This window comes from Balearica regulorum, chromosome 1, assembly GCF_011004875.1.
Source record: "Balearica regulorum gibbericeps isolate bBalReg1 chromosome 1, bBalReg1.pri, whole genome shotgun sequence".
Lineage (NCBI taxonomy): Eukaryota > Metazoa > Chordata > Aves > Gruiformes > Gruidae > Balearica > Balearica regulorum.
Genome location: NC_046184.1, coordinates 60973588 through 60995616, shown reverse-complemented (window position 1 = coordinate 60995616; position 22029 = coordinate 60973588). Strand labels below are relative to the sequence as shown.

The window sequence follows — 22029 nt, the reverse complement described above, 5'->3', positions numbered from 1 at the left end:
CTATTTGGCTTCATTACCAGTGTAAGGCAAAAGCAATTACTATGTGTGAAAAACTGTAATGAAAATCTCTATCAACAGTAGAGGAAGAATTTACATCTGAAAAAGTGCATGAAAGTGAAAAGAAAATAAAACAGGGGTACCATCTTCCCACGATACTGAGCAAACGAGAGCCTTGTGTGCAGAAGGGCCTCTCTTGAAATTCAAGTGTGGGACTCCATAAGACAGACTGGTATATTGCGCAGAGGACCATCTTCTGAAACACTTGCCTTTTCTCCTATAGAATTTTGAGGCACAGAGGGTTTCTCTCAGGGATCTAGATCAGGTTGTCTTACACTACTTGAGTACTAGTTTAGGCTTATCAAATGGTGCAAGTGTGTGTTAGGTACACATCAGTGGGATGAAGCATATGCCTGAAGTGAAGCACGTGCTTTGTTTTGAAGGGATGCACTGCTACGCTGGCATCTCAATGACATCTCAGTATAAAGGTCCTTTCTCTAGCATTTTGCCATTTTTTTATCTCTTAATTTTTGTGATCCCTTCTTTGTTTGTAAAAGCTGATTTAGCTGTGTCTTGCAAATTAATTTAGGTAGTGAGAGACAGGAGAAAGAGATTACTCTGTCTGCATAGCATATTAAAAGAAGAGAGTAAGACGATTTTCTCCTCTGGAATAGAGCTTTGCGAGATTGTTATCAGCAATAGAAAAAGGAAGGTTGAGTGACCTCAGAGGTAGGAAGCACTGTTATGTATCTCCTGTATTTTTAAAAGACCTCTCATAGAAGAAGGTAATACAGCATATATATCAACCTTTTGGCACAGAAAGGATTCCAGACTGTTTCTGAATATATATTTGTCCATTTGTTACTTTCAAGTGCACCTATCTTGGATTGTAGCAGCAAATACACCAACACTAAGCCAAGCATCTTTTCCAAATGGAAGAGAGGGGAATTAAGGAAAATGTGCCCACGAATTTAGAATTTTATTATTAAAGTCACTCTGTTCCTCTATTTGTGTCTGGAAAGGGAAAAGGCGAGGTAGTTACGTGATTCTGAAGAAATAAGACATGGAAGGTCAGAATTTGCATTTGGGTAAAGATCTCCAGGGACGTTTTCTTGTTTTCTTCTCCCTTTCCCAGGGAGGACTCTGATGTCTCAAATGTAACCATTTCTTGAAAGCTGGTAATTCACTCTCATAGGCCTGAACGTGCAGCAGATGTTGAAACTATATTTCACTGCCACTGATATGAATGCAGCTGTTTAAGGAGACTGATAAAATATACCTCTTAAATCACCTTTGAGGTTGATACAATGATCCTTACTGAGACAGGGGTTCCATGTGCTTGGAGAATGTTTGGTTACACAGCCCAAAACTGAATCATCCTTACGGCTCTGAAAGAAAAATCTTGCAGGGAGTGGGTGATAACTGAGCTCAGGAGCAAATTCTTCAAAAGCTCTGTGCAGGTCTGTGTGCTAAAATCTAGAGGTTTTTAGGAACAGATGTGACACTGATGTGAACATACTGGTGTTGAATTATGACTTATTTCTTCCCCTTTAAATTACCTTTGAAAGTTTTACTCCTGAACTCTATTGCTACCTTGTGAATCAGCTAAGAATCATATGCCCTGGACAGTTAGCTTTTAAAAACAAAATGGATTTTCATGACTATGCACAATAATCACATTCAGAAAGAATTATGGCAAAATTTCCTATTGCCACATAGTGGGCACCTTCCAACAGCTGTGGAATCATGATAGCTTTTACTAATAAGTTCTTGATCTGTTTTTTCCCCCTCTTTATAGCAATGACAATAATTGAGTGTCTTGATACATTGGGCTTTGTTTACTGACATGTAAAAGCAAACAACCCCCAGCTGACCCAAGAGTGCTTTTGTCCGTGGTAGACTGGGGCTTACAGTAATGAATTTTTCAAACAGAATCATACTTGTAGCTTTACTGGGAAATTAGGGTAGAACTGGCTGACCTTTAGTGGCTAAACGATCACAACCACCATCTATGCAGTACCATGATATTTGAACAAGTCAGTGAAAACTACTAGCCCAAGCTGCTAGCTACAAAACAACAGTGCTGTAGCAAGATTGTAAAACTATGCAGGGAGAAACACAGTAGCCTGAAAACACTGGAATTTGAGCTTGAAAACACTGGAATTGAGAATTCACCATGAATAAGGTGGTTATGTCGTTTAACTCTGAAAATGGATTTGTAGTGCAACTCTTAAAATGGGAAAGTTTTGCCTAAATTGAATTCCTGTTGTAAATTTAATTAGGAAAAAATGAATTTTGGGATGCTAACTACTGATGAAGAATGGACTTTTTTTTTTCAGGACAGTTGTGGTTTTGAGAACATCCATATCTAAAAGACATTCTTCAAAAGAAAATACCCAGAAGATGGTAATTAGCACGATATTTTTTTCTATACTTGCATTAGCTGAGATACAAGCCTTTGAAAGCATGTATTTTGTTAGAAAATATCATAGGTGAATAAGGCTTCTATATGGATGCCTAGATGAAAAAGAATTTGGGAAAGTCTACATTCTTTCTTGGACAAATAAGGTCTGTTTCCTAAAACCTAGAAGTAACTATGGGATTTAAAAATCCTTCTCCGTAGACCTGCATACCAGCTTGACAGACAGAAGTAGGTTGTTTGGATTTCAAACACTCAGACTGGCAAAAATGTAAGAAAAAATCACTGGAATTTCAGATTTGGATAATACTGTTAACTAACCTGTTTTCCCAGGTGGGTAAATTTTAGGTTGATTTAGGGAAAGAATAACGAAGTCCTTTCTCACTACACCTCCTGAAATACAGAAGCTAACATCCATACATCTCCCAATCTTCCTGAGAGGAGATGGAGTATGCGGGGTGCGTCATGGCAGACACCAAAAGTTCGTTGATGCAGGGAACATACTCCTCTGAGGACTCCATTCCTTTAATGTAAAGCCTTCATTTAATTAACCTGTTTATGCCACTGTATTTTGCTACCAGTTATTTTCAGTAATGATCAGTTTGTGTAGAACACAGGTAAAATTGAAACTAAAGCATGTCTTCTCATTTGAAATAGGAGGCACCTACAATACAGATGCCAAGGAGAAAGTTTGCCTTGGCGCCCTTCTTTTAAAAGACTCAAGAGGGGCTGAACTCATTACAATCCCAGACAGTGTATAGAGAAATATATCTCATTCCCTTTGTCCTAAGTCCTCTGGAACCACTACTAGCTCCAGCTTTGGATGGGTATGCTGGAAGTTCTGTGCCATATTGAACTCAGTGCAATCCTTAGTTTGTGCACACAGGGCGCTCAGCTTGTCTAAGATACACTGAACTTTCTAACAGGAGTGAGACCGCTTAGAAGGAAGTTACAGCATCCTTCTGTTATACTTAATACTACTGCAGGTTTCTGAACCAGACTCATATCTTCTTGTGGCCAGGGTAATGGCTCGGTGTGAAGGCATCTCCAGGGAATTTTTGCCTCCCAGTTGCCTCTTCTAATATGTGAGGAGATGGCTTGGTTTCTGTGCTCACCACAACTGCTTCCTCCCAGGTAAATTATATATTAAAACCATGTTCATAGATTATTCCACAGCGTGGCAAGTCTATGGTCAGCGTGGGTTGCTGAGACTTTTTGTTTGGTTTTGTATTAGAAAATCATATGGGATCTTAAGCAACATGTCTTTCAGCCTTGCTTTCCTAGCACCCTTTCTTCCTTCCTAACTCTGCCGTTAAAGATTCACTTTGGGCTGATGCTTGGCACTTGAAAGTTGCAAGTGGCAACTTGAAAGTTGAGGATTTATTTTCTTATATGTGATTGTGTGGGGTTTGTGTGGCAAGGTTTTGGTAGCGGGGGGGCTACAGGGGTGGCTTCTGTGAGAAGCTGCTAGAAGCTTCCCCTGTGTCTGACAGAGCCAATGCCAGACGGCTCCAAGACGGACCCACCACTGGCCAAGGCCAAGCCAATCAGCGCCTCTGTGATAACATATTTAAGAAAGAGAAAAACAGTTAGAGAGCGCTTTTGCAGCCAGAGAGAGGAGTGAGAAGATGTAAGAAACTCTGCAGACACCAAGGTCAGTGCAGAAGGAGGGGCAGGAGGTGCACCAGGCACCGGAGCAAGATTCCCCTGCAGCCCATGGTGGAGACCATGGTGAAGCAGGCTGTCCCCATGCAGCACATGGAGGAAGGATGAGGGGGTGTAGAGATTCCACCTGCAGCCCGTGGAGGACCCCATGCCAGAGCAGGTGGAGGCACCCGAAGGAGGCTGTGGCCCCGTGGGAAGCCCGCGCTGGAGCAAGCTCCTGGCAGGACCTGTGGCCCCGTGGAGAGGAGCCCACACCAGAGCAGGTTTGCTGGCAGGACTTGTGACCCCATGGGGGACCCCATGCTGGAGCAGTTTGCTCCTGAAGGTCTGCACCCCGTGGGAGAGACCCACGCTGGAGCAGTTCGTGAAGGACTGTAGCCCGTGGGAGAGACTCACGTTGGAGAAGTTCGTGAAGGACTGTCTCCCGTGAGAGGGACCCCACGCTGGAGCAGGGGAACGATGAGAGGAGTCCTCCCCCTGAGGATGAAGAAGCGGCAGAAACACCGCGTGATGAACTGACCATAACCCCCACTCCCCGTCCCCCTGTGCCGCTGAGGGGGGTGGAGGTGGAAGCCGGGAGTGAAGTTGAGCCCGGGAAGATGGGAGGGGTGGGGGGAGGTGTTTTAAGATTTGGTTTTATTTCTCATTCCTCTACTCTGTTTTGCTTAGTAATAAATTAGATGAATTTCCTCTCTAAGTTCAGTCTGTTTTGCTCGTGACGATAATTAGTGAGTGATCTCTCCCTGTCCTTATCTCGACCCCCAAGCTTTTTGTTATACCTTTTCTCCCCTGTCTAGTGAATGAGGGGAGTGATAGAGCAGCTCTGGTGGGCACCTGGCCTCCAGCTGGGGTCAACCCACCACAGTGATTTTCAGAAAACTGGCCATCAGAAAGATGTGTCTGTGAACCTTTGTGAGATATTTTTCTGAAGCAAAATGCATGCAGTTGTGCTGCCTGTGTGCTTGGTGGCTGCTGGTGGTGAAGGAGGTGTGTAGCCATGCATATGTGCCCATTAGCCCTGCATTATTAAATTTTGAACTGATTGTTCAGGTTCAGGCAATTTGTCAGGAAGATATAGGCAAAGACCCTGAAAATACTGACTTTCTACAAATGTCATGAAAATAGATCCTACAAATGCTCCCTGCTCAGAGGTGTGCTGACTGCACATCGGCGAGCCCATACAGGTGTGCCTCCCCAGGGCATAAGTCCGTAGGAGACTGGACGCTATTGACTCTGTTGCTTATGGAGCTGCATGCTTTTAATATGCAATTTTTGCAAAGTTTGTAAGAGAACTGTGATGTCTTTCTTTCCTTTCTCTGAATAGACTGAAATGCAGCAGCATTTTATATCCTGTCCTTTTGTAGTAAAGGCAGTTATCAGTCATGTGCATACATGATGTTCATCCTGGTGTTTATATGACACCCCTAAAATGGCTTTCTGAGCCCTTAAACAGGTTTGTTGTAGCAGTAATATCTATCTATCTAGAGTATTTGTGGTCGCATCGGGCTGTATCCATTGGATTTCGGCTCCCTGGTCATTTGAGAGGACTGAGCAAGAGTAAGCCATCAAGGTTTGGAAGTATTTTACTTCTCTGTGTGGAAGAAAGGTTTGGGTTAGCAGAAAATAAGTCAAATTCTTTTAGGGACAATGATACAAATTTTGAATAGGAAAAAAAAAAGATTGCTTGCAGACTTTGTAAGCTCATCTTGCACATTTCTCTGTGCTGTTGACATTAATTGGGAAAAGCTTAGCTGTAGCTCTTACCAACTCAGTGGGTCTCCAGTTTCACCATTGTGTTTCTATAAGAAGAGAAATACTGAAAGCAACCAATAAATATTCGCTTAAAATAGCGAACTGGATGTTACAGATAGCAGATGTAGGGTTCACAGCCTGGACCTGTGGTTCCAAGGGTTTCCCCCGCGGTGAATGAGGGGTGTCCCAAAGCTGCCGTGAGGCCACGGGCATCCTCACTGCCCGGGGAAGCTCCGCGCTCGCTGCCTGCCTGTGGCCGTCGTTAGGCGTCCTGCAGGCTTATGCCTGGGTCGAGCCTTCTCTCCGGCTTTACAGCTCCAGCCCGGGGCGACTAGGGGAAAGCTCGGGAAGGGGGGGGGGGGTGTGTGCTTTTCCTCGGGGATGGACGGTGGGTGCAGTGAGGGGCCGGGGCTGGTGCCGGGCGGCGGCGCTGGGGACCGGCGGTTTCCCGGGCGATGGGTGGGGAGAGAAGGAGGAGGAGGAGGAAGAGGAGGAGGAGGAGGGGTCCCCGCGGCTTTATCTCCCACCCAGCTCCGCCCGCCGCCGGCTGCCTGCCGTTGCCGCGCCGCTTTGCTCCGCACCGCACCGCACCGCTCCGCACGGCCGGGCGCAGCGCCGGGCAGGGCAGCGCCCATGGGCTGCGGCAACTCCACGGCCAGCGGCGCGGGCGGGCGAGGTAGGGCGGCGGCGCGGTGCGGGCGGGCGACGCGGGGCCGGGCCGGGCCGGGTGAGCGGCGGTGTCAGCATCCCCGCGGGCAGCCCTGCCGGGGGGCTGCGGGTCGGGGGGCGGTGGCGGACGCACACCCAGCCCGGCGGGGCTGTATCCCCCCCGGTTTGGGGGATGCCAGTCCGAGCCGCGGGAATCGCTTGCCCGCGCTCCTGCAAGAGCATCTTCCTTTCCCGAGGCTGATCCACTTGCCCAGGGGAGAGAGGGTGACGTGGCCCGCCGGGGGGCACCGGAGGCTTTCCGGTGCCCGGGTTGTCGTTAGGGTCACCGCCTCCAACAGTAGCTGTCCGAGCCCAGGCCAGGAGCTGGATGTAAAGATCCCGCCAGGAGAGTAAGCTCCATCCTCTTCGCTTCCCTATAAGGCCACGAATGCCACTTCTGAAATGAATTTGTGCCACTTCTTCTCCTCTGCTTGCCGGAGAAGTTGGAGGATATTCCAAGATTGAGGTTTCTTGCATGTTAATGCGTACCGCTGGCTGGTGCGTCCAGCTGGCTCCCTTATTTGTTCATTGTTATTTTCAAAAGAGATAAGATCTGGGAGGATGGTGCTGTTGTGCTCTTCCTCCCCCCAGCCCCACAAAAAAAGGAAAGTATATGGAAATTGATAAGTGGACCTTCACCATGTAAGTTTAAATATGAGCATTTATGAGTCATTTTTCATCCTAACTGCACTTGGCAAACATTGCCACCTGTTTCAGTACCTGTATTAAGTGTTTCAGATACATTTGTTAGCTTCGTAACCTCTTGAAAATACACAGCAAAATAGTGGTTGGAGCAGCTGGAATCACTGGGTCTCCATCTCTCACCACTTTGACTGACTTTGCCCAGAACTTCAGTGGTGCCTCTGGTGGTCCTAGTCCTGATTTGCAGAACTGGGCATTATCTTTGAGCGTGAATGATGACTTCTCCAAGTTGTACGTGTGTGTATGTTTGTGTAGGATGCTGCTGGTCTCCCCACTAAACTCTGCACTTCACATTCACAAGGGAAGGGGAGGCTTTTCTGCCATTGCTTATTGGATTTCTGTTAAATGATTATACATGTGGGTTTTTTTCTGTCAGAGGCCTCTCTCAACCATTAAGAATGCACTGTATGAATTTGCTTGAACTTCCAGCACTCCTATTAGAGCTGTCCTGTTTGCACACATTAATTCTCTCCCATTAGTTGATTCCTGCATTGCTGTGACTGGAAGTTGTTTTAGTATATGACCCCTGTAGCTTCAAATGGCTGGGGTGATGCTTGTTCACATCCCATTTCTGTTTGCTGGGTAAAAGCACCAGAGCAAGTATCAGAGAAGTTCAGAGGAAAATTTTGAGTTGATTATTAGTCCCTTTGTGGTAGCTTCTTGATTAATGTTGATCTGGCCACCCTGTGGAACTCGTACCAGGACTCAAATGGGTAAATGACAAATAGACTAACTCTGACAGCAGTAGTATTTAGTGAATTATATTGAACTAAAAGTTTGTTCATTTGTTTAAATAAATATGTCCACTGTTGCATTAAAGGAAGCTATTTTCAACAACATTGGGCTTGTAGATTCATAAATTATTTTTACTGAAGGCACAGCCCCTTCAGTAGTTTCTCTTACCTGTACTGTTATTCATAATACATTTGAACTTGCATTTTGTGGCAGGCTTTTCCATACTCTTTAGAAATAGTCCACAGATCTCCAATGGCTTAGCGCAGGTAAAACCCAACAATGCCATGTAAAACACATAATGAGTATAATGAAATTATTACTGTTGCCCTAATAGACCTTTCCAAATCAAATACAGCTCTGAAAGATCCGGTTCTCTTCTAACTTTCACCACTGTCAGTCAGGAATAACTCTGTGAAGTCACATGTCTGCTATTTATTTTTTTCCATTTAGCATTCCTTATGAAGTGTGCCTAATAAAAATAAAATTATTCTATGTAGAGGAAGGAGAAGACATACCATTTTTAATTGGAATTCTAGAACTCTTAAGGAAAGTGTAACTCTCAATATTTTCCCCAAAAAGATGTGAATACCGTGTAAATACAAATTAATTTTGTGGCTTGCACAGCATGACTACATGTTTAATGCTAAAGTTATGACTATTCTACAGTCAGTAATGTCAAAGCTAGAGGTACATAACATACAATTAACCTGTAACACTCTCTGTCATATTATATGACTAAGGATAATATTGTAGCATACTTCACAGAATACATTAGACGTGTTATGCTAGTCCCCATTTTCTTACTCTGGTGAAATTTCTGTTGCCTAACTTGATTTTTCCTAAGCAGACGTATATGTAATGATAGTTCAGCTAATGATATTATCTTCTGTTGCACGACTGGAATGACATCAGAGGAGCTATCAGCCCTATGGTCTGCAAGATCTAAACTAATAGACATGATCTAGAATAGCATTTCTGTCTGTGGTGCAGTACTCCAGAACACCAATATAGCTCACAGAGTTTAAATTTTCCTTCCAGGGCATCAGACACTGGCAAAGGGCTCCTCAGCTGAGAAATGGCATCTTCTATTATCTGAGTAAACTGATGTATACACATCCTTCTTAAATCACCCAGCTATTTTATGTGTTAACTATGGATTATAGATATTTTAAAAAATATTTCCCATTACTCATAGGAAGTTTTATTACCAAATTGCTATTTTCCTGATGTTTTGTTTGCTTGCTTTACAGATCCTTCTTTCATGCTGTATTTCGTGGTGTTTTACAAGCTCCAAAATAGTTCTTTTTTTTTTTTTTTTTTTTTTGTCTTTTAAACATATGCCCTTAAACATCACTTTACTCTTGCTTCTGAATTAAGGCATTTCCCTTCATTCTAGTGTTGCTTCACTAACAATTTTTAACTGCCTCCTCCTTTCTATATCAATTGTAGTAGCAATGACAGCACCTTGAATTATGGTACTCAGTGGAGGCTGGCAGTCTAGCCTTAATTTAAATATACAGAGAAGCTGTTAGTCTGTGGAGAGCTTCAAATACAGCTAAATTCTGACAAAGGAGAACTTTCACATCAAGTTTAAGCAGATTTATTAACTTCAAGTTTGGTGGAATGCCCAGGAAACCATGCTGCCCATTCTGTTTAAAATCCAACTAATTTTTAAAATTGATGTTGGTCAGGTCAAGTCTATGTATGAAGCTGCCACCTGATGAGTTGAAGAAGTAATCAATTTGAAGTAAATTGATATAATTGTCTGTGGTTGCACTGAGGTATAAATAGAATAGATTCATTAATGTTAGAATTTGGTTCCATATTGCTGTCTTTCGGAGCAAATCAGAAAGTAGCCTACAACAGAAAACTCATTTGTAATCTTAACTGTTGCGTGCATGTATGCATAATTTTGAGGTTTTTATTTGCTTTTTGTAACAATTTAAAGTATTTACAATAAAATATTGGAGGAAAAATGTTTCATAATCTGCTCTAAAGTCAGATACTGGCATTTTTTGTATCCATGTTTTTATTCATGTAAGCGGTTGCCTCTCATCCTTTTTATGTTCTTCTGAAGTTTTTGTCTTCCACGTTCACTCATGATGCATTTCTCAGGATAGAGGAACATCCTCTGTGGCTATCAATTTCTTTCAACCATCTTTCGCATTTGTCCTGCTATTACTGACATCCTGCAGGGTCGCCAGTAACAAGCTACTGTTGTTTTGAAAGTGCCAAACCCCCCCTCTCTGAATGGAAGATGCTTTGGGGTACATTTTTGTCGTTCTTCATTTGTGACTGTTTAAATGCTATGGGGGTTTTTTTGAGGGATCACAGCTCTACTACTTTAGATAGAATGTTTTTCTTTTGTAAACACTTGGGCTCAGACCCACGTGTGGCTGAATGAGCCTCATTTATTCCGCAGGCTGTACTCTTCCTCTTGTGGCTCTAAAATTCCAAAATGCACCCATGGTCCTACTATGTAGATGGTGTGAGCAGAGAGGTCATTCAGGACAACTCAGTACTGCCTATTTTTTGTGGATGCAGCTTCCTGGCTACACCTCAGTCTGTTGCTGAGGTTAGGCAGGTTTTGGAAAACCAAACCAACATGAGCCTATCGAGACAAGGTTTGTAGGATCAAGAGGTGCCTTTTTTTAGGCCAAGCTGATAGAGTGGGAAAAAATGGACAAGCTTTCAAATATGTGAGCCTTTTCTCAAGTCATTTCTAAAACATCATGGCTACAAGAGCACTATGCCTTGCTGCTGTGGCACAGCTATGCACTGTTTGTGAATCGATAGTAAACAAGATTCTTTGGCTGAGCTGCTGGCAGGAGGAACTTGAGTAGCTATAAAATAATATGTCACTCACTAAACATGGAAGAGTTAGAGAAGTATGCCAGTGAAGTAACATGGGTGAGGGTGAATGGATTGGACTTTAAAAACAAACATGTCTGTACAAATTGAGATGTTATTGGGTTATTTGTGAAATAAAATCTATGTATAAGAAATGTTCAGGCTCCCCTTTATGAGTTTTTACATAGTTATGGACCACGTAACTGAAGTGATGTTCGTTCGCAAGCTCAGAACTCTTCCAGGAAGAAAACTACTTTGTGAACTGGAAATACTTTCAAATCTATATTCAGGTATTTTAGTGGTACTCAAGTGAATTTGGACCAAACTCTTGTTTAGCTTTTGCTAGTGAAAATGAGAAATAACACCACTGAAATCAATGTAATCTCATCTCATATCCTCACTTCTCAATGGAAGTGAGGATAACCTGATTCTTTGTGCTTATAAAAATGATAGAAAACAAACTTTTTGTTTGCTTATTTATTATATGTAAGTATTTATTTATTATAAATAGTAAAAATTATCTCTTAAAAAGTGAATTTGTTTTTATAATCCTTAGTTCTCAATGTTTTTGTGTGATGTATATTTCAAAATGCTGCAGTGGTTTTTCAGCAGTGGTACCCTCTCTAATATTCGAAGGAAACAAGTGCTGCTAGGTGTGAATGCTAGTGGCACATCTCTGTTCCCAAACATGGGTTCATAGCTGTATAGCTCTACAAGAAGCACAAGTTGATGGGTCTGAGAGACAGCTCCTGTCCCCAGAGTGCAAATGTACGTGTACCGTAATGCCTTGAAGATGGGTATGGCATTGAGCACGGGCATGGCATTGAAGTGTGCTTGGTGACTGACTGAAACTTGAGTATCTCCACTGGGAAACGTAGCAGTACTGTAGGCACACAGTTCTTCTCAGCTAAGGTTTCTGTTTGTGTATTAAAGACTTTTTACTTTTGGTATGCTTCCTGCAAGGAAGGCACTAGTTTTTCAAATGAGGATCTAAAGTGCTGAGACCTCAGATCAGCCTCAGCAAAGGCTCAGCAAAGGCCTCACAAAGGACCATTAACCTTTTTGGAGAAACTGAGTTTGTTTGCAGTGAGCTTAAATTGAGAAAATGAGAAAGTCGTGGTTCTGGTGCAGAGCAGGCACAGCACACGAATAGTTTCTTCTGAAAGAAAAAAAAAAACAAAATTCCTGCTAGCTGCAGCAATGGAACTAGGCTTTTCAAAACATATGTTGTCTGAGGTGTTGCTGATGCCTAGGCATCCGTCTAGATGTGCAGGGTGGTGCCCTGAAGGTTCATAGCTGAGCTGACTCCAGATGAACTAGCCTTGGTAGCAGAAAACGCCTCCCTACATCAGCTGAGACCGAGCTTGCATGCAGTGCTGCAATGCCAACCTTCAATCTGGACACAATTAATTTGGAGGGTTTATATGTAGTACTATGTAGACATGCCTATAAAGCCAAAAAGTCTCAGAAAGCTGCCTAATAGAATAAAGTTTTAAAGCGAGGACCCGAGCTTGTTGTGCATGTGTGAGATGAAAGCTGCTTGCTATTTATGGATATTTTTCAGCAGCAAAAATAACATTTTTCGAGAAATGAAGCACCGTGGCTGAAAAAAACCCAACCTACTTCCAAACCCATAAAATCTTTTGGATTGACAACTGTAGTTTCTTCAGAGTGAGCTCAGATGACCTCCTCCACCTAAGTACTAAGAGGAAAAGAAGTGAAAGGTTTTCTAATGTTTACTCTAGCTTGTGTAATTAATAGAAGGGATAATTTGCTGGTTACTCAGGTGAATGATATACCAGCAACAGCAACATGGCATGAATAACTTGGGAGGAACAGGAAAGAGTTTGTACTTGAGTGAATGTTCCTCTCCCAGCAAGAAGCATCTGAGTCACTGAAAAAAAATCAATCACTGAGATCAGGCAGCCAGGTGGTAGCTTTTGTCTTTTTGCTTTTTTGTTAAATAGCAAGATGAATTAACGGGTGGTTGATCTCTTTAGATGTCTCAGGCTTTGGATGTCTTGTGTCCCAATGTTTATATTAGTTCTGTCTAGTTGTTTCATAAAACTTTTTTTATCTGGCAGGAAGAACGGAGCAGCATTTTACACATGTAGTAACAAGCCTACAACTGAATGAAATGGCAAAATAAACAGGCATTCAGGAGTAACTGCGTAGTTAGTTGTGGTGACTTTGTAGCAGACGAAACCACCGGAAGACTGAGCAAAGCGAAGCATATAAAATTCAGAAAGATGGATTTTATTTCATGTTGCTCCCATCCAGAGTGACAGCACCTGGGCACTGGTCCACAGCAGCATCATTTTCACCCACTGAGAATCTGGCCCAGATCTCAGTGTGATAGACTTAAGGAACAATATAGATAATCATTAAGGATAATCTAGACAATCATGAGAAACCTGTTCTCTGACAACAGAAAACTCCTGTTGCTATTTCTGTGTTGTTTAGGACAGAAAGGCAGAAAAATGCTTACTGTACTATCAGTTGGTTTAGAGGATTATGCCATTATCTTGTAAACATGCACTTTCTTTTTTCATTCTAGGTGCCACAGGGACTACTAAAGATGTGTAAGTACTTACTCTACTCTTTCAAATATGTAACCCTGGACTTACCTCCAGTCTACTAGCCGTATACTCGATTTAGTCATACATGATTCATCTGGCTCCTAACGTGTAATCAACACCACCAGGTGTTTATTGTCTTTAGTGACAGCTTCCATCTCCACAAAACAACTTCACGTCTTGTTTACTTTTCTACAGATTCCTTCCCTTGTTATTTCTCTGACAGAAATGTCTTTTCTCTGCTTCTGTTGAGAGAGTTGTCTCCCAGAGGTGGTCACGTTACTTCAGACGATTCTTCCCTGTCACCCAGCAGTACACCTTTTTCCAAAGGCCATGTCATTGTATGAAGTGACCACATAAATTTCCACCAAGCACTGTGAGAGATTTAAAGAGCCACTGAGTCAAATTTCCTCCCATCGCAAGAGACCCAGTAACCCATCCAGACTTCCTTTTCAAGGTACCCACCTTCTCTAGATATTCTCCACATTGAAGATAGTATCTCTCAGCTCCTCTTTGTCTCCCTTATCTTTGACGCTGAGTGGCAGAGGGCAGCCCTACCCATCCTGTTTTTCGCTAAATGTGGAAGGTCTGAACCTGTATTGTCCTGTTGCCTCGTGCCAACTTCTGGTTTTCAGAAAAGCAGCAGCAAAAGATCAGCCTTTCTCAGCCCATTTTTCATTCGCTGATGCAGAAATGTGCAGGAACAGCTTTATACAGCAATAAATTTATTTTCCTATCAAAGGAAACATTAAAGAAGTCCTCCCGAGGTCTTGCCTTCTTCTATTTCATGCAATTGGTATTTTCCACTAGAGTTTGAGACTGAGGGACCTGGGAAAGATTTTCATGTTATGCAATAGGAACATTCTTCAGCTTTATTTACTTCATTTAGAATAACTACTCTAATTAGACAGAGGAATCCTGGTCTGGAAATGAGGGCTGCCAAGTCAGATAAGCAAGTGGAGACAAGAGCTTAACAACAGGCTTGTCCTTGCTATTACAGAGCACGGCTGAGAACTAATGACAGGTCTCACTTGGCAGATGAACACTGTTGTCACAGATACTCTTGAGATCTGTGTTACCCATCTAGTCTGTCTTCTGGGTTTGCAGTGGCAGACAATAAATAAATTACAGAAGGCAAGCTTATGAGGAACCTCTTCTTGATACAGTAACCTGCAGCATCCATGCCCTCAGCACTTCTATATATACAAAACCACTGTTTTTAATTTATATTAGGGCCTTTTTTTGTTGTTCATTTTAGATAATTTAAGTGACTGACTTTTAGAACTGTATCTCTCTCTTTGCTCTTTGGTAGTTTTATATTTCAAAATTGCAAGCACTGTTAAATTATGAATTTAGTAGGCACGTTTCTGAGCTTAAAGGTATGGGTATACGTAGAACTATGTTTATGTGTGAGTAAGCATTTGTAGGGCCAGGCTCTAGAAGTTAAACTGGGAACATCCTACTTATTAGTGTTAGATTATCTGTCATGTTTCAAAAAGTATTGAGATAACTTAGAAAAAACCTAATTACTAGTGCAGGCTTCAACAAAGTGAAAGGGTCAATCCTGGAACGATTACTCATTCAGATAAGAACAACCTGTGTGAGTAATAGCATGGCTGAGCCTTCTCGTCAGACATTAGAAACACAGATCTGTTAATGAGGAATGGCAGCGATGACCCAAAAAGTCCTAAATCAATCATCCTAATATTCAACAGCAGATATTTACAAAGGAAGTAAAATACCAGGAGAACTATTTTAGTTTTGTGGAAATGAACAGGTTTATATTAACTAACATTATAGATCCACACAAGCTTTTATTTTTTACCTTTTCACTTTTATCAGTTAAAAGATTAAAAAAAAATCTCTGTAAGAAACCCTTTTTTTTTCTTTTTTTTTTCTTTTCCCTGTTATATTTCAGTTGTATTGACTCTGGTCCAGAGAAGCATTTAGGTGTGTCCTTGCTTACATCATAGTTTTTGATACAGAATACAGTTATTCTAACTGAAGAGATTTCTCATTTCTTGACTGCGACTCATTGCCAAGGCACCAGCATCTCCTGGGCTGAGCAGCCAGGTGGAAGGAAGAAGGGCTGGATCCTGCTCTGAGCCCTCCCAGGTGATGACAGGGAAACTGCTTTGTCCTCTGGGCCTTAAGTTTCTCCACCAGTAAGACAGGGATGATGATATGATCTTCCTACACAAAGTGCTGTGAGACTGAGGGCTACGTGGTGACAAGAAGGACGTGTGGTCTGGGAAGGTCTCTCCCTGTGTACTCCAACCCTCAAATCAACGGTGAATCTGTCAGCCAGCTTCAGCCAATGCTCCTGCCCCACTAATAAAGAGAAGTACATCACTGCGAGCTGAAAAAGCTTAGATATAGGAGGAGTAACGTATATGCTAGAAAATAATGCAATGCCTGTGATGTTCAGAATGTGGCTAAGTTCAGAGGAAGATTAGTATCCGTAGGAAGGAAAGGATGCAGCAGTTCAAGCCTGTTTCAAAATACTGGGAAGAAATCCATCAAATGCAAATTACAGGTGCTTGTTCCCAAGAAACACTGAGAAACTGAGTAGTAGTAGTCTGTCACTTGTGCAAAGTTTAGTGAATCATTTGTGGTGGAACTACTGAGCACAGCTAGAAAGAGTCTGTATAATGCTTGGCATGAACAGAGTCGTAAAAGCTGAGGTAAGAAAAATGTGGATGGAATGAATTAATGTGAATGCCTGTCATTTGATATTTAAGATATTATGTGAAAAACGACAGCTGCTTTTGCCATCAAATGGACATAGGACTGATGGATGTAAAAACTGACAGTTGAAGCAAGTGTATTTTTCAGACTTAGGAGGGTGACAGGAAGCCTCTTGGGATAGACAAATCCTTACCAAAAGAAACATTTATTCTAGCTGAAAATAGAATGCCATTGTGTACATTTGCTGTTAAATCCACCTACCGGCTACGGGACTCCACCTACGCTACCTGCTGAAAACTCTGCTCTCAGTTCCTCTGCAGGAGGTGTCAACAACATCTGAGGTGCAGCGACACGGCAGCAGATCAGTGCAAAGCACAGCAGACTGCCAAGTTCCTTTTGCCTTCTATTCCTGGTGCAGAAAAGCTTATCCCATCTTGCTCTTCCAGGAGGACTCTGTAAATAGAGATATTTAAAGATATTTTTTATGCTAGGTTCTTCCTTCATCCCTGACATAAGGAGAAGCTAGAGACACATTGGAGGTAGAGAGGGAGAGAGAAAGGATGTGCTGGAGTCCTGTATCCCCATACCCTCCCTGTGAGTCTGGGAGATGTGGCGATGGGAGCGCTGCCGAAACCAAAGGAGCTTCTTCCCATTCTCATTTCCACGCACTCGAGCATTGCTGTCGCAGCCCTGCTCCCCGGAGCCACCCGTGTTCACCCGGCCTGGGCACGGAAGCAGCACCTACCACAACGGCTCAGCTGGGAATTTGCACGTGTGAAATTAGTGGACACCTTTCAAAATGGGGCCTTAAGCTACAGTGTGTGAGGGCAAGAGGTGTGCAAATGTGCTTGATGCATAAACTGGAGCAGCACTCCTTCCCATGCTGCTTAGAAAGGAGTTCCCAGAACAGGGTGGAAAATGGCTTCTTCTTTAAGTGCCATCACTAGGATTTTTTATTTTTTTTTTCTTCTCCCCTCTCATGTTTCCACATTCCTCCTGTCTCTGCTCACCGCCTCTTTCCTAGCAGGACTACAACAGAGTGCACCCAGTCATCACCCAGCCCAAGAGCTGTGGCCAGTACAATCCCAGATTATATTGGCTGTTGTGCATTTAAGGGGAAAGGTATTGCAAAATTAGACTTTGATTTGTAGCTATTAAGAGGAAAGGAAGAAAGTAAAAGGTTTAAAAACTTTAGCCTGCTTAATCATAGACCTGGATAATTTGTTTTGGTAAGAGAATGACAATAATGGTCCAGTGATGCCCCCTTACAAAACTGTTCTAGAACAGAAGAAAATAGCCCTGTTGCCTAGTAGAGGCTTTTTTTTTTTTTAAACATTGACATTAATTTCCTGTTGGAGTTGTAAGAAGAATAATCAATATTGTCTATTTTAGAGTCTTTGCGCTGCGCATCAAGTTGCCAGTGCTTTTAAAGGATTCTTTTTTGCTGGATAATGGTTAATCTGGATTATAGAAAATGTTTCCAGCTCTTTGAGAAAATCAATCCTGTGACACATTCAGTTGGTTCAACAGAAATGATTGTTTGTGGTCTTTTGGCACCCAAAGTCCCTTTCTTAAAGTGTTGTCTTTTTTTTTTTTGCTAAAAATACAGGGCTCATTTCTACTGATTGGTATACACAGGATTTTCACTTTCTTCAGCTGGAACTGGCTCACATGAGGACAGAGCAGCTTCACAGTCCCCAAGGAAAGCTGTCTTGGCATTTTTCTGGCCATGTGCATGAGGACTGCAAGGTGGCTTAGGCTACGTGGGGTCAGAGGAGGTGGGAGATGCCTTCTGAAATGGCACTTGCTCCTCCAGGGAGGAGTGGCAGGAGGGCCAGGGAATGAGGAGTTTATTGCTCCATCTCTCTTGAGTGGTAAAACGTAGGCAAAGACAGCAGATGAGGAGGCTCACCCCACTCAGTGCTATGCCCCGCGTGAATATCATTTAGTAAAACTGCAGCATACGTAAATTTACTCCAAACCCCTACTATTAAAAGGACCTGTATACCCATATTCACTGTGGTGACGCAGAAAGGATAGTTTGTAAAGTTCCGCCACTTAGAAAGAAGGTAAGTGTAGGATAATTTCCAAATTGCAGCAGTATTTTTAAGGCATTTGCTACCCTCCCAGGAGAGTGTTGCCTGAGGTTTAAGGGGTGTTTTCCGGCGTTTAAAGCTGCATCTTGCTATGAGCTCTCTGCACTTTGGGCCAAAATGCCGTTGATTTGAGGGATCAGTAATGACATACAGCCTTCACGATTAAACAGTGGGCACATCTACCTCTTAGAATAAATAAATTACAATAAGAAATGTCATATGTTATTGTTAAATATCATAGTCCAGGAAAGCCTTTCAAGGCTACAGAATGGATTTAGCCCTAACACTGAGTAAAGGCCAGCTCTCAGTTTTATCACCTAGGGAGCAGATCCAAAATTCATGGATCAGCTCATGATGGGGAATATCTTTGCATTGCCCCCATCGTCCAGGCAATTGGTCCTTCAATGGGAATACTCAGGTGAGGATATATGGGTGAACAGTCTGTGCATGAACATTTCCCCAGCGGAGCCCTCCTTGGGTCATGGTGCCCCCTTCGCTGTCTGCAGCCTTCCAAAAGGTACGGGACTCCTTCTCGGGCAGTTGTCACAGTTGCCCCCCAGGGAAGGGGTGAAGGATGTCTGTGGATTTAACAGCACTCAAGCTATCTTGCCTCTGTTTTTATTGCTAGGTTGGTAGGTTACAGACCAAGCTAAAGTGCAGCTGCTGCCCTGATCCATACCCAGCCATGCAAGCAGAGCTCAAAGTCCAAATATTTAATCAAAGGTGGGTGAGTGATTTGTGTGAAGGCTGACGCTGGGGCACGGACTGAGACTGCAGCACAGGCACTATACCCTCAGGGATTAAGAATAACATTTTTATCTTTTCTGTACTACATTTGGATGTACTACACATGGATGACGACTGCTTTACCCCCCCTGCTACACTGGAGAGTATTTCAGTCAAACCTTAGTGACTCCCTATTGACCTACGGACTGACCTGTGATTTTACCCTAAAGGTAAAAGAGAAGTAATTGCCCATTTGTAAGGGATTAGTAACAGTTATTTGGTTTGCAAACAACTCTGGCTTCTGGAATTGCAGCACCTCATTTTACGGAGAGGCTCTGTAACAACTTTTGGCACAGCTGCTGTGAAAGTTTATCTTTCTTCATCCTCATTCCCATACTAGCATGGATGCCCAGTCCCTTCCAGTCCTCTTTTGGTGGAATAGCAGCCCAGACTCGTTCCTGTTACGTGCAGAGCCTTTGTGTTCCTGTTATGTGTGGAGCAGTGTGGGCATTCACTTGGGAAAAGTGTTAATTTACCTGTGTCAGCTCCCAAACCTACTTTCAGGCATCACTGGCAGGGGTCGTGAAAACTAAGCTGCATTTATTCTCAATCCTTTTCTTTCTTCTGTACATTAGATTGGAAAATTGTCACACTTTTTGTGCCTGTTTGAATACTTTATTGAATTGTGGATGACCTGAATTAAACTGGGATCAGTAATAATCCCCCTCTTCCCTTGCTCCTGAATCTACCCAGATGGTAATGGAGTATCTGAAAGACACAATCTGCTAATGTGCTTTATATCTTTTGATGTTACAGAGCAGAAGAATCCGTATCAGATGATGACAAAAGGAGGTAGGTGCTCTACTGGGACTGGCTTTGTTTGCAATAGGCTGCGGTGAGTTCTGCCACCAGATGTACATCCTTCCTTTCCTCTTCCTAATTGCCACCAACATCACCAAAGCAGAGGGAAGAAAAAAAAAAAGAGAGTAGGAAATCTCTCACAGAGCCCAGTATTGATGAGTCCATCACCCCATTAGTGACCTGGGGAGGGGGGAACTTTGCAACAAGAAGAGCACATTACCTCACAGCTGTAGGTGATGTGCGTAATAAGGGCCAGTGACCTCTGCCTTTGCACCAGCCCCAACCACAGGCAATGGCATTAGCACTTGTGGGAGATCTCCGCTGGGCTGGAAAATGAAGGAAGCGTGATTATCACCAAACAAATCAGAAATCAACTGAGGGCCCCAGGGGCTGGACGAGGTGTGATTAATTTGGCATCCGATGGGACAGAGCAGTGTAATGGGAGTGTCTGCAAGTAGCTCCAGGCATAGCAAAGGCTCTTAAGGTCCCAGTTTTTCACCTCCTCGCACCAGTCCCTGCTTTTTATACAGGCCTTGAAGCCAGAAAAAACGCTCTGCAAGGCCATGATGGGGAGAGGGTTGGGATATGAAAGTACCTGACAACCTTGTGCTCCTTCCTACTAAGTTTTCTCCAAGTTTGACCCTAAGCAGGAGGATGCACGTCCCGTTTGTAACAAGGAGAGGTCAAAGTGCTGTTTAATTGGCGTGCGTTGTTTGAAGAGAGGTGCTTCAGTGGTCCCAGTGTTGAACATTACTATCAGGTTGGCTCTGTCCTCAGTTGGATATATTCGGTGTCTAGGAGAAGCTGGGCAAGTGCGGTTTATTGTCACAATGCAGCTGGGATTTAATGAAAAATATTAGGAACTCGAGTGAAAAATAGCTCCTTTCACAGGCTTGGGTCCCACTTAAGAGTAACAGTCAGCCTCAAGGTTTTTTGGCCTGGCACTGTATTAGCAAGCATGTGGTGCTTCATAGCACTTTTCCCATAGCTGTTGGAAAGGAGGGCTCCTCTGAGGATGCTTGTGCAGAGGTGTGCTCCTCTCTGACCATCCGTGGTCTTTGTGGTGCTGCTGCGTGATGCTGACATTATAGGGAGAAGTGTTTCCATTAAACTCTGATGTCTCTTTGTTTCTTTAAATCAGGAACTATGGCGGCGTGTATGTTGGCCTGCCGTCGGACGCGGCTGCCATGGTTTCCAGTCAGACGAAAGCTGCACCAAAAGGTATCGGAAGGTTGTGTATTGCATTTCTCCTGCTTTCTCAGTTTAATTTTATCTGGTAGGATGTATTTCCTTTAAAAATCAATTATTATTTCAGACAGACTGGCTAGCCTTGGAGCCTCTTAAGGCAGTGGGGGCTATTTATAATCGTTAAAGTGATTGTTCCCATTTATTTAAATCTTAACGCACTTTTGCAGGACGATCCTAGAGCAGATGCTGACAATATGGTACATTGTCTTCTGAACAGCTTCTCCACGCTCTGAGTGCTCTGCAAATTCAAAGAAAACAAAACCCTGTTAGGACTAAGAGGCTGTGATAGATGCACTTGCAGAGCCTCAGCGCTATTTTTAGTTTTGAAGGTGTTTACTTGCGTCGTGGTGAATTCCAGTAATAACAGTTAGTAAGTGCTTGCTCTCAGGTTTATTTCTGTTCTTATATGAAACCCAGTGCAAACTGTTTCTTTTCCACGTGATGTTTTTGAACAGTGGGAAAAGCATTTGGTTTATAGGTATTTAATAGACAAGTTATAAACATATATTTATGAAATCGTGTAATAATTGTTTAGATTTAGTACAACAAAATGCTGCTGTCACATACATACACCACAGAGTTGAGTCACTGACTGGTGCTTCCAAAATTTACCACAAAACAAGAAAAATGAAGAAAAATAACACTATTAACCATAATAATAGTAGCTGGTTTTTGAACAGTAGTACCTTTGTTGCATGCTTTTTTTAAATGGTAATCTAGTGATTTGTTCCATTTTAACCATCTCTACCTTTTGTTTTCTAATTAAGATTAGAAGGAAATAAACACATCAAGATCCAAGCAGCTGGAGGTACAGTATGTCTTAATTAATGTTATGTGCTTGGCATGCATTTGTTGAATGGAAACAGGGTGGCAATGCTCCCTGTGCTGCTCTCAGGTGATCTGGGAATTGCCCAGTTACTTCTCCAGCTGCAGCATAACTCTTCCAAAGGCTGGACCAAGGGCCAGTTCTCAGTGCTGCAGATGTAAATTAAAACAGGGTAAAGTC

General features: G+C 42.9%; 1 protein-coding gene and 1 long non-coding RNA gene across 5 annotated transcripts in view; both read left to right on the top strand.

Moving 5' to 3' along the window:
- Nucleotides 1-22029, top strand: part of C1H12orf75 (chromosome 1 C12orf75 homolog) — a 42953-nt gene that overhangs the window by 10497 nt on the left and 10427 nt on the right. Inside the window, exons 1-5 of one of the 4 annotated variants that reach the window (XM_075754531.1) lie at nucleotides 6349-6509; nucleotides 13386-13410; nucleotides 19731-19766; nucleotides 20917-20996; nucleotides 21791-21831. In XM_075754531.1, coding sequence (XP_075610646.1) covers nucleotides 6467-6509; nucleotides 13386-13410; nucleotides 19731-19766; nucleotides 20917-20996; nucleotides 21791-21795 — 189 coding nt within the window. In that variant the 5' untranslated portion in view covers nucleotides 6349-6466 and the 3' untranslated portion in view covers nucleotides 21796-21831. Of the gene's footprint in view, nucleotides 1-6348; nucleotides 6510-13385; nucleotides 13411-19730; nucleotides 19767-20916; nucleotides 21007-21790; nucleotides 21832-22029 lie in introns of those variants that run through there. The other 3 variants (XM_075754520.1, XM_075754498.1, XM_075754508.1) reach the window with 3 other exon arrangements.
- Nucleotides 6898-11987, top strand: LOC142602066 (uncharacterized). The gene is made up of 2 exons (XR_012835727.1): nucleotides 6898-7183; nucleotides 9017-11987. It is a non-coding gene; the product is annotated as an uncharacterized LOC142602066 (long non-coding RNA).